Source organism: Pleurodeles waltl, chromosome 2_2 (genome assembly GCF_031143425.1).
Source record: "Pleurodeles waltl isolate 20211129_DDA chromosome 2_2, aPleWal1.hap1.20221129, whole genome shotgun sequence".
Lineage (NCBI taxonomy): Eukaryota > Metazoa > Chordata > Amphibia > Caudata > Salamandridae > Pleurodeles > Pleurodeles waltl.
The window spans coordinates 869,688,752-869,701,266 of NC_090439.1; the positions used below are offsets into that span (position 1 = coordinate 869,688,752).

The following is a 12,515-nucleotide window of genomic DNA, read 5'->3' on the forward strand; positions in this document are numbered from 1 at the left end:
GAAGGCCCTCTTGTAACTCTAAGAAGCTATATAGTTGACCATAAATATGCTTCTGTATAATCTTGGACATAATAGGCAGCAGGGATACTAGTCTGTAGTTAGCCCAATTTTCATGATCTAAGTTGGATTTCTTTAGTAATGGCTGGACCATTGCAGGTTTCCATGCTTTTGGTTTCATTCCCTGTATTAACGAGGCATTAATAAGATCCACTAAAACCTGCACATTATCCAAATCTAGGACCGTCATCTTATGTGCAGGAAGCGGGCCTTCAGGTGATCCTGATTTAATCGTTGTTAGTAATGACTTAAAATCCATCAGGTCCAATGTGTTCTAAGACCTCAGTTTACCAATTCTTTGTAAGCGACCTGAGTGATCATTAGGCCCTGGTGTCCCTGAAGTACTGTTGTGCAGGGACTGCTCTTTCTCTTCTTGATTGAAGGTCAGCTGTATATGTGCCACCTTTTTCACAAAAAAGGCTAAATCCTTGCATTTGGTTTGTGACAAGTCAGGTCTTGGAAGAATCTTACTGTTGTCTGAAAGTTCACTAACCACCTTGAAAAGGGTCCTGGAGCAATTATTTGCAGCGATGATTTGTTTCAGATAATAAGCTGTTTGGGTAGCTTTACATTTCCCCTTATATTTTTTTAATCAAATTTATATGTATTTTTACTGTCAGGCGCATATTCTCTCCTCCACTCTCTTTCCAGTTTCTTACAGCATGCTTTCTCTATATGCAATGCCTCTGTAAATCATGGGGCTGGTGGACAACATCTAACTTGGCGCGTGGTTGTTACCTGCACCACATTGTTTTTAAACGTTCAGCAGCAAAGTATCTATACCAGGTTGATCCAACTTCACCCCTAATCCTGTTTTGGGTCTGAAATTCCTTAGTTAGTTATTTAAACTGGGGATATCTAACTGCAATCATTTTCTCGATGCCCGTTTGACCCCACATGCTGCTTTGTTATCCTCCTTATCTGACCGTATTGAAAAAGACATTGCGCAATTATCTGATCATATTAGTGGGACAGCCGGGCCAGTTTCTAATAGCTGTATATTTGCAAAAATAGGATATAACTGGTGTCCCGCTTTATGCATTGGTCCCTAGTTCATCAAATTCAGGTTCATCCTTTGAGATCAATGATCATCAGGTGCTCTATGCCACAGCTGTTATCCTCCAAGTGTAGATGCAGATCATCCATTAACATAAAATTAGGGGTTCTGAGAATCTCTGGGGCAGGTATATCTGGGAGTGACGAGCAACCTATCAACGAGTGTGTAACCCGGAGTTCTATAGATTAGTATGCCTGTTACTGTGAAGCTGTGTGTAAGTTCTAACAAAAACAACATCGTTTTACATTCTGGAATGTGTAATTCTTTGTTGGTACATTTATAGTTCTTTTTAAACACTATGGTTACTACCCCTCCTGATTACCCTATTCTATCTTTTCTAAATATGCCATAGTTTGAGGTCAGGGCCGCAATCACATCAGGGCCAGATGCCTCGCGTAGCCATGTCTCTGGCCCTGCGGCCATCCCCTGCCCCACACAGCCAAAGGTCATGTGCAGTGGTGGTTGGATTAAAGTAAAGCAATTAAAATTAATTTATGTTAAAAAAAAAAAAATATCAAAGTTTCAGGGATGCTATAAATAGGAAATAGATTTAAAAAAAAAACAAAAAAAACATTGACATTCACTTAAAAAAACAAAGGTTACAGGGACGTTATGGTTAGGCTCACATTTCAAACGTACAAAACCATAGGAATTCAGCAGTTAAGAGACACAAGAAGATGGAAAGGAGAACGGAGGAAGAGAAGAAATAGAGGAGAGGTGCAAAAAAATAAATAATAATAATAAATAAAGGGCTCTGGTGCAGATGAACGTTACTTCCCTTCTGCAACAATCTTTCTGGCTAATATTCAAGATAACTGCAGATCGCTCAACTTTAGAATATCCCTGCAGAAAAGGTCAAGTAGCAAACTGACGTTGACACGCAGGCAGGGCCGCCTTTATCGCTGGTGGTGCCCTGAGCGACAGTCTTTTTTGGCTCCCCTCACCCCATGACCACCTCCTCGGATTCACTCACTACCACCCGGCATATGTGTCCCTCATCTCTCCATAGCCCCTACTTTCACATATATTCATTTGTTTTCAAGCTTTTGTAAAGGCTGGCTTTAATAATCCACTCAGCTATCCATATAAAATACAGTTTTTTCTTTGCAGCAGGCATATTGACCCTCTATGCTACTTTATGGCAAGTCAAAGCTGCCGCTAGACAAAACTACTGTCTCTCTCCCTAGCAGGAATGTTAATTAGGAAAGGTATCTTGACATTTTAATTGTTTCCTGAAGGCTGGACGCATAAGGAACATTTTAGCAGGTGCTTTTAAATCGCAAGTTTCAAAGTCATTGCTAAACACAACACCCCCAGAGGTCAGCGCCCCCCAATCCAGGTCAGCTCCCGGTGCGGCCGCACCACCCTAAAGCCGGCCCTGCACGCAGGGGTGGTGCTCCCATGCAGTTCCACTTCATCACTTCGAGGGTGGAACAAAGCCAAAGCAAAGCCACACAACGCCATCTAGCGGTGCGCAGGAGCACTGCTGAAAATAAATTACAGATCCAGACTGGTGCCTGGGAATATTCTACAGATGAGGAATCTGTGATTAGAACTATCCATCAGAATGGGTGTAGTTTTGAGATGGGGACTAACAAGTATACACACATATATATACTACAACCCAAGTGTATGCTGTGAACTTCTTTAAAGGCTAATTAAAAATATGATCAGCAGGGAGCAATTCAATGTGTTTATTGTACAATTAATTAAAATCGTTGCAATCATGACTAAATAAATAAAAATAAACATAAGTAAATGGTCAATAATAACGAATGGGAAGAGATTAATGTCAATACCAAACATTCACGTGTTAAAAGAAGCACACAACTCACTAAAATTCTGTGAAAACAAATAAAAAGTTGTTTTAAGACGAAGGTCATACATTTTAAAAAGCATCCAGTTAATTAGGAGTCAAATCAACTCAAACAAGCTACAATCAGTGAGCTATTTTGCTTATCTTCAGATGTAAAAAGAATGATCTTTGGGATCATATTGCCATTGTTTTAGGTAGACATCTTCCAGTTTGTTTGATAATCGAATTTAGATTGTTCAAGTTTTGAAAAAAAGGAACCAGTAACTCCTGTCTCACCACTGAAGCCTATATATGCTATTCTCATCTGAATAATGTGATGTCTGCTGACTTAACAGCATACCTCATGGAGATAGCGAAAGTCTAGCTAACGAAAGCCCAGAAACAATTTCTTAGAGAACTGATTTCGAGCAAAGAGATAGTGCAAGCAATTGACTCAATCGACGGGTCCAAGGCTCCCGTCCTGGATGGACCCACTGGGTATTTTATAAAACACTTTAAGCACCTTCTGGCACCCCATTTACTCGTTATGTATGCGTAATCTGTTGAAAACGGGGTACTCCCCAAGAAGTTGAAACCTCTTGAAACCTGGCAAGGACCTGCTTCGCCAGCCTACACATTAACCTGACCAAATCCAAGCTTTCCCTCTCCCTCACCGATGTCACTGCGTCCTTCGAAAGAGAATTCCCCCTGATTTGGTGCGATGGACCGGTTAAATATCTGGGCATTCACTTGCATCGTGACAAGAAACAAGTCATTCAATCGAATTCAATTGAATTACAGCTCGGCCATAGATAAGTTGACTGCCCAGGAGGAACGGTGGCTTCGCCTTACTCTCTCAATGGAGGGTCATATCACAATCATAACGATGGAGGTATATATATATATATATAAATATACCTAACTCACTTACTAATTATTTTTTGCTTCATTGAAAAGTATACTTGCGAGACTTATTTGGGCGGGCTGGCACCCCGCATTAGCTGGGTCACCTTCGTCCTACCGTATGAGCTGGGTGGGTTCGGGGTTGGAGTTCCGCATTTATATTACTTAGCTGCACAGTGTCAATTTGCCCACCACTGGTACCACCCAGATGCTGGTCTTTCCTATACCAAACACGAAAGCGATCAGACTGATCCGGTGCCCTTCTGTTCAATACTCCCAGTGGGACTCTCTCTAGATCATACTGATATCCAAATATTTTCCACCACCAGCTGGGCCTGGAGGAAGCCTCTCAGATTTTTGCAGGGAGGGCTCCTTTATTCTCTGGCGCTGCCTCTGGCAGAAAACCACCGGCTTCTTATAACACAGGAGAAATTGGTCCAGCGCACATTGACAGAACACGCTATACACACTTTCGGTGACCTCTTCCCCGATGGCCATGCTTTATCACTAGCCGATAATGTTTGCTTTGCTAACGCTACCCATATGGACCACTTCTGTCTACTGCTCCTTCATAGCACCCTGCAAGACCTATTACTAACATATCAACTGGCCCCAGAAGAATTTGCCCCTCTAACACTGGTGATTACTGACAACAATGGGGGCAGACTGGTCTCCAAGCTCTATCGTACATGCATAGATCTCCTGCTTTCGCACAATGGGAAGCTCAGGGACATGTGGGAAACTGAACTGGGATGGCCCTTCACTGACCAAATTTGGTTTGCTTGCTGTGCCCAAACACACCTCGTTCCACCCAATCACCATCGCAAGCTTATTCATTTTAAATTTCTAAGTACAGCCTGTCACACCTAGCACGACTAGACCCCGCAAGACCCACCAGTTGTCCTAAATGTGACACTGACTGCACAGATTTTGTACACATGACGTGGACGTGCAACCATAGTGCGTTCTTTAGGCACAACATTTTTTCTAGGCTAGCCCGGATGATCGACATGGAAATTCCACCATTCCCACTGATAGTTTTGCTGGGTTACGTTCAGGACATACCAAAAAAATGTCCGATGATTTACCACAATTGCAATGCTTTTGGGTAAACGTGAAATTGCTATACACTGGGAGAGCAAACATTCTCCCACTGTCACAGTCTGGTTATACAGCCTAATATACTCTAACACTACAAGTGATCTGTACGCCACACTCCAACCCCCTGACTTCCAGACCAAAGAATATTTGGCAAACCCTCCAGGACTACCTGCAGTCATCGGAATCTGCAGAACTGACTCCTTGACTACGGGCGCAGGTTGTGTATGTATTGATAAGGCCTTGTGGTTCTCCGACTGTAAACCCTGGACGTGACCTTTTTTTTATTTCATCTGACCTCATCGGATCCCTCCACCCACTGCCTGTACTTCCCTGCCAAGTACCAGGTTCTGCCGCTATTACTGTGCCACCAGACATTACCAGTGTCCTCTGTGCAACACTAACGTACTGGACTTAATATATTGCTTCCCATGCCTTGGGGTTACTGTTGGTTTGTTAATGGCATGATAAAATGATAAAGGTTAAAATAAAAACTAAAAAAACAAAACAAAACACCTTACAACCATAGTAAAGGTTTCGGTGTACCTTTGGGGGTGGATCTAAATTGTGCGCAGTATGAGAACTTCAGCAAAGCATTTACCTTCCAGGTCAAGCAATGGTGTAAGATGATAGTTGGTGAGGGAGGTATATTGACCCTTTTTATGAACAGGGAACAAAATGGATCCCTTCCAGTTGTCCGGAACGCTACTGGTTTGCAGGCATTGAGCAAATATGGACGTAGGTTTTTAAAAAAATCGAAGCATGCAAACAATTGGGCCTGGCGCACCATACCTATGAATGGACTTCATTTGGTGATCAAAACAAAAGTGGGGTTGACATTAGTTACAGCTATATCAACTGATGTGGTATTTTTGGCTACATAGATCAATTTCATATATCAGTTTCACTCCATTGGATGGGACAATGTTCATCTATGCCTCATTTCCATCGGTGACAAATGTATTGACAAGGCTTCAGAACTTACTGGGATCTTTGGTTTATAGACCTCAAATAGTTCCAACTATCTTATTTCCTCAGTCATTTGTTTCCCCTGCTAAATGAGTTTCCTATAAGCTGCTCTTAATTGTCTTGACTAATTAATCTTGTACGTTTGTTTGCAGACTTCACGTTTTTAGTGTTTTATGTAATTTATTCTTCAGCTGTCTTTGTTCCTTAGTGTCATACTAAGACCTCTTACAGTTCCTGTTGAAAGCCTGTGGGAGAAGTGTCAAGAAGAGTGGTATCGGAATGCAGCCACAAGACAGGGCCAGTCCCTGACCCAATCTTTAGGGGAAACTCCTTCACTTGAATTAATGGCATCCTTCAATGAGTTACACCCTATTAATAGTTGTTCCCTTTTTGCTAGGGACCATTTTACACTTTCCAGTTTCTCAAGGCCCGACATGGACCAATCCAAAATTACCATCTCATTATGGGAGTGCTCGCAATTTGAGACTATCTGTTAAGGAAAGTAGCCAATACTTGTCTTTACGAATATTTCAAATTCAGCAATGCTATCAAAGCGCCTTACTGACAAAGTGTAGCCAAGCAAGGCATGTATGTAAGATTAAACATGTGAGTAACAAGGGGTTAATCTTTGGCATGGTGGGCATTTAATATATATAAGCCATAACTCTGCAAATAATATATCAAATCTACTGCTAATTTATCCCATCACAGGTTTGGCAAACGTAGGAAGACCCCAGGACACGTTATCTTGAGAAAGACATTCTGTATTTTCAAAGCAGAGAAGACTTAGATTAAAGCTGCCCATGACCACAATAAGAGTTTCTCCATGCTCTACTTTGAGTCCACTGGCTAGATCTTGTAGCGTGTGAACTAATTTTTTTAATGGCCAATGAAGGGTTTACATAGATATTATGTAAAAGAAACACCTAATTTTGTGGTCAAATGCAGAAAACAGTTCCGGCTTACCCACCAACAGGTGACTGATCAATTTCACAGCGCTATATTTAAGACTATTGATAACAGAAATATGGAGTCCTCACGAGGCATTACACAGTTTGCTTTTTCTTGCAGGTATGGCAAATTCACCATACCTAGCCAATGAGTCAGTTGTGTGGCTTATGCCTCTTGCAAGAACGTACTGTCATGGAAGCTAACATAATTCAAAAACACAGTGTCAGACTGTCATTTCTGAGCTCTGCTGATGTCCCAAGAGCAGATGTTTAACAATTTGTAGCCCGGCAGAGGACGTCTGAGATAAACGTTTACAGGTTCAAATGTTTCAGGTATCCTTCACTAATGCAGGGGTTAACCTTGACCGATTCTCACGGTGCTCCTGCTTATAGTTACAAGCACTCCTATACTCTCCCACTGTGTCATACTTGGTTACTAGTTTTAATCCTTCAGAGGCAATACGCCTCAAGGCGTTTTGTGCCCTGGAGCGTGGGCTGGATACTAAGGCAGCTCTTAGTGGTGTTGAGGCTGTTGTGGGCTGGGTTACACTACACTAAGTACACGAGGATACTGCTCAATCTGACCCTCTGCAATTTATATTCTCCAATTTCAAGAAGTGAGATTGAGTGTCCTGGATTAAATAAGGTACAGTGTCACCAGACAGTGTCCATAGATTCCCTCACTTCTCCTTTCTTGGGGGGTTTGAAGGCTAGTGAAACAATGTACTTGCTGCCTAGATGGCTGAGACTGGGAAAAGCTTCAAAGAGTTTCATAAACTGCCCCCATTTGTACATCAGTGCTGATCAGCAGGGAGGAATTAGAGAGGGTGTGGTTAGTCATTCGTTGTTACAAGTATGAGGTATTGCATGTCTACCTGTGTGGTACAACAACGTCTTAGTTGTCAGCTGTGAGAGAAGAACAGGCGCTCAGTGGAGCTACACAAAACACTAATCAGAAATGTAACATTTAATGTATTTCATCTCTCCCTACCTATTAAAGGCTCTCACTTGCCAAGCCCCAGAGAGCTTAGAAGGGATTCTGACGGGCAAGCCGCATGCACTTTAAATCATCCTTTGGACAAACTTTAGATCACAACATGAAATACCCATGAGAATAGGAAAAAAAATATGAAATATCTTACCTGTTTGGTTTGTGCTAGTACTCCACCATCTACAAGCTGTCCTGTAGCTGGATCAAGGCCAACTTGCCCGGCAATATACATAGTTCGGTCTACAACAACTGCTTGGCTGGGAAGACAACAATTCAACAACACATCATTTGAAATGATTTCTATAAATAGCAGCCTTGATTACAAATTAAACTGTTTCAGGATGGTCTATCAAATTAGTTGAAAGCAGGCCATGACTAGTGTGAGAACATTTTAATATTTATTAAATCAAAAGTCAGATGGCATTGAGAAATAAATGTTAATACCTAATATGAACCAGAGCTGACCTCTCATCCCCCCTAAAAAATGAAGACAAGTAAGCCCACATGAACCAGGTCACAAATACTTTTGTATTACACTATCCTTGTAAACACAAACATTTATTCAGTGCCCTGGTATATGAACGAGTGAAGCCTTTGGGTGAGATTTGGCTTGTTTGCACGAGTGACTGGAATTCGCACAGATGGATTGGGGTCAATTGTTATTTTTATCTAATTAATGGAAATAACATTAAAGGTAACAGAGATTAAATAGGTACAGAGTTGTAGAAAAGACAGATGTATAGATGGGTATGCATTAATAAATTATTTTCCACCAAATGGTCCCAAATAGCATCATAGCCAACTAGAAGAATGCTGCAGTTTTCTATGACTTAACTTGGAAACATAATGTGGAAATCTATCCATTATCGATACCTACCCCTTACACAATGTAATTCTATGTATGTCCCTCGAGGGACACCTCATAATAAGCTGATCCCATTAATCACCTGTACAGTGAAAGAAGTGGCATGGCAGAACCAATACAAAATACACTCTTTGCTTCCCCTTGCCTAAAGCTTCCAACCCCTTTCCGAACCTGATAAAGGTTTACATGGAACTGGAGCACTATCTCACCCTCTTTCAGTAGTCCTAAATATTGCAAATATCTGGCATTCCCCACCCCACACTTACCCACTTCTGGCCTTCTCTCACCTCCTTACCATGGGGTCAGCTCGCCACTCCATGTGAGAGCTAAGAGCCGGTGGTGTCCTGGAAGCGACTCTAAGAGCAGCTCCAAGCAGAACAAAGATCCACTCTTTGTTCCCGGTCAGATGGCAAGACCATCACCACCGATCAAAGAAGAGGCCAGTGGTGCTGGCACAGTGTCACCTGTCATTACCCTGACTCACTCTGGTCTGCAAAGATCAGAAACTTAATGGTGGCAGAGGTGGCAGCTCAGTGTCTGCCCTTCCACTGCTTCCGTCAGGTATTTGAAGACCCCGGCAGAGAAAGCGGCTACTTCTGCAAGAGAAATCACTGTAGAGGACAACAAATGTTGGTTTTCAATGTTGCTCAATCGAGAAGAAAGGATGGCAGGTAGAGATCAATTAAATCTTAAATTAAATTAAAGGAACAGAACTATATTCTGTTGCTATTGAGTTTATTTCTTCCTCAATTTTATTATAAACAAATTTTAGCTTGCCAAAACGAATCTGTGGTGGTGTCTAACAAATGTGCATAACAGTGATGACTCTAACACAAATTTTACACAAAATATTTACACAAAATATTACTTCACACAAACACCTCAAATTTGCAGTAAAAATTTACAATAAAAACCGCCTTACGGTAATGCCCTATATACTTAAGTAGTGGTCACTGTTCACACTTCACATGTGATCCACTGTCATATGCTAAGCAGGGTAGAGTTACAGGGTTTCCCCTTGTCTTGTATAGGTCCAAGTACACCTTGTTAGGTGTGAGGGTATTGTTGAAAATATATGAGAGATACTTACCCCCACTACTTGGGGGTTGAATATGATTTAATATTTAGCCAAATAGGATGCAATTGGTTGGTTATCTTGCCACAGGCAATAAGTGAAGTTTTCAACAGTGGTTTTTGGTATATTAAATAGAGACTATGGGGGTTATTCTAACTTTGGAGGAGGTGTTAATCCGTCCCAAAAGTGACGGAAAAGTGACGGATTTACCACCAGCCGTATTACGAGTCCATTATATCCTATGGAACTCGTAATACGGCTGGTGGTATATCCGTCACTTTACCGTCACTTTTGGGACGGATTAACACTCCTCCAAAGTTAGAATAACCCCCTATGTCAGATCATCAAACAGTTAGCTATACAGATGAACAAATAACAAAGCTCCTGGAGTTACCTTCACTTTTAAGTGGGGAATCTCCACCAAGTGAGACCCCGAAGCTAGATAAAATAGAAAAACCTAAAACAGCTCAAGAAGAAAAATGTAGGAACCCAGTTACATGCACAAGTCCTACTTGAACATCTAAAGAATAATACAATTCCCCTAGGGCTACAAGTGAAAAATATTCCTGTAATTTTCACCAATTATCCAAAATATTTGACACAATTTAGTGGAGTAGGCACTAAGTGCTCCCGTGACTGGCTAGCATTATCGGTTGAAACAGCTTTAAGGATTAGTGAGTGCGAATTACAAGAAATAGCTACCCTTGAACAAGAGATATCAGCAGATAACTCTATACAAAATGCTCAACAATTGCTAGACTCGGTCAATAAAACTATAGCAGACTTTAAAAGTAATACGATCAGTCAAAAAACTACTAAATTAGCTCGAGATATAAAGAACTTCGATATTCTGCACACTTATCCCTACCTAAGAGAAGATTTCTATAAAAACAACAATCCAAACAATCTTAATTTGCAATTCCAAACAAGATCACGGAAAAAATGTATCACTTTCTCAGATACATCTTCTGAATCTGAACCGGAGATACAGGGCACTTACTCTGCAGGGCAACCTTTTTTAGGCAGAGGCAACCGCAGAGGTGCGAGAGAGGGGGGGGCAACTCCAGAGGACAATTCCAAGATCACAACCTTTTCCGAACCAGAAGGAGGGCCTACAGACGACAATAATGAAATCAGAAAATCTTATCCCTATCTATAACCTGTCATCACACCCCTTAACAGAAACAGAAAAAAATGTGTTAAGTAGAGGCCTATCATTTGTCCCTATCAGGAATCCTGATCCGGTAGAAAGCAAAATAGAAATACTGAAATTTCTCCGCAAGGTGAGATTGAAAGCTTTCTTCAGCGCACCCTTAACACAAGACGTTGAGGAGTACAGTGGTTTTAGACCAAGATCTAGTTTCTTACCAGACAGAAATGACTTAACAGAAGAAATTAAAATATTTGAAAATCAAGTGTTAAAAGAAGTGGATGCACTTAATTCTAAAAGAATTCACTATAATGACAACTGCTCCAAAATAGAGAAAGAAGCGATCCACGCTTTGGCTGAAAATCAAGAAATCATTATAAAACCGGCAGATAAAGGAGGTGGAATTGTGCTCTGGGGTAAAGAACAGTACAATTTAGAAGTTATGAGACAACTGAATAACTCACTCCACTACCGGAAAATACAAGGAGATACTCCTAAAGAGGTTAAGAACAAGATTGAAACACTTACAGTTAGAGCACAAGACCAAGGGTGGATAAGTAAAAAAGAATACAATTTCTTGAATCAAACTGACGAAAGAATTCCTTGTTTTTATATCCTACCCAAAATCCATAAAAATTCAGAATATCCTCCAGGTAGACCAATAGTATCAGCGTGTGGCTCCATTCTAGAACCTCTTGCTCAATTTCTTGATGTATTCATAAAACCAGCTGTAGCCAATACATCAGCCTATGTGCGGGACTCCATGGATATAATCAACAAATTAGAAAATCTTATCTATGTAGAGAACAACCACCTCTTGGTTACTTTTGATATTGTGGCATTATATACTAATATCCCACAAGACGAAGCAATTGAAATCATTAGAAAGACTTTGAATAATAATATTCAACCTCAGACTCCTCCTACAGAATTTCTAGTGGAATTAGCAACATTGTGCTTGAAAGACAACTTTTTTTAAATATAATGACCAGCTTTACCGCCAGGTTAAAGGGGTGGCAATGGGCTGCAGTTTTGCCCCAGAGGTTGCGAACTTGGTAATGGATTATTTTGAACATAAATGGGTCTACCCTCAAACCAATCCGTTTAGGCAATATATTATCCATTGGTTTCGTTACATTGACGATATCCTGATGGTGTGGCAAGGGACAGAAGAAACTTTAGAAGCTTTTCACGAATGGCTTAATCAACGCACAGAAGACTTTGCATTCACTATGAATAAAGACAAAGCCAAAATCAATTTTCTTGATTTATGGATATGGAACAAAGATGGTAACTTAGCGGTCAGTCTCTATAAAAAACCTACAGATCGCAATACTCTGTTACACTTCTCAAGTGGGCATCCACGTACGCTTTAACAAAACTTACCCTATGGGCAATTTTTAAGAATCAGGAGGAATTGCACTGAAAAAAACGATTATTTTGATAATGCAGAAGAACTGATTAAGAAACTTATTGAGAGGGGATACCCTAGAAAATTGGTTAAAAATGCAGCCAAAAGAGCTTGGTTTACCCCTAGAGAAACACTGCTGGTTCCGAAAGAAAAAGCAAAAAAGATCCCCCTTACATGCGTGATCACGTATAGCC

At 40.9% G+C, this 12,515-nt stretch overlaps 1 protein-coding gene across 2 annotated transcripts in view; it reads right to left on the bottom strand.

Annotated features, from left to right (window-relative positions):
• RIDA (reactive intermediate imine deaminase A homolog) overlaps positions 1 to 12,515 on the bottom strand; it is a 126,609-nt gene that overhangs the window by 69,585 nt on the left and 44,509 nt on the right. For both annotated transcript variants that reach the window (XM_069220532.1, XM_069220533.1), the window contains one exon: positions 7,972 to 8,077. In XM_069220532.1, coding sequence (XP_069076633.1) covers positions 7,972 to 8,077 — 106 coding nt within the window. The remainder of the gene's footprint in view (positions 1 to 7,971; positions 8,078 to 12,515) is intronic.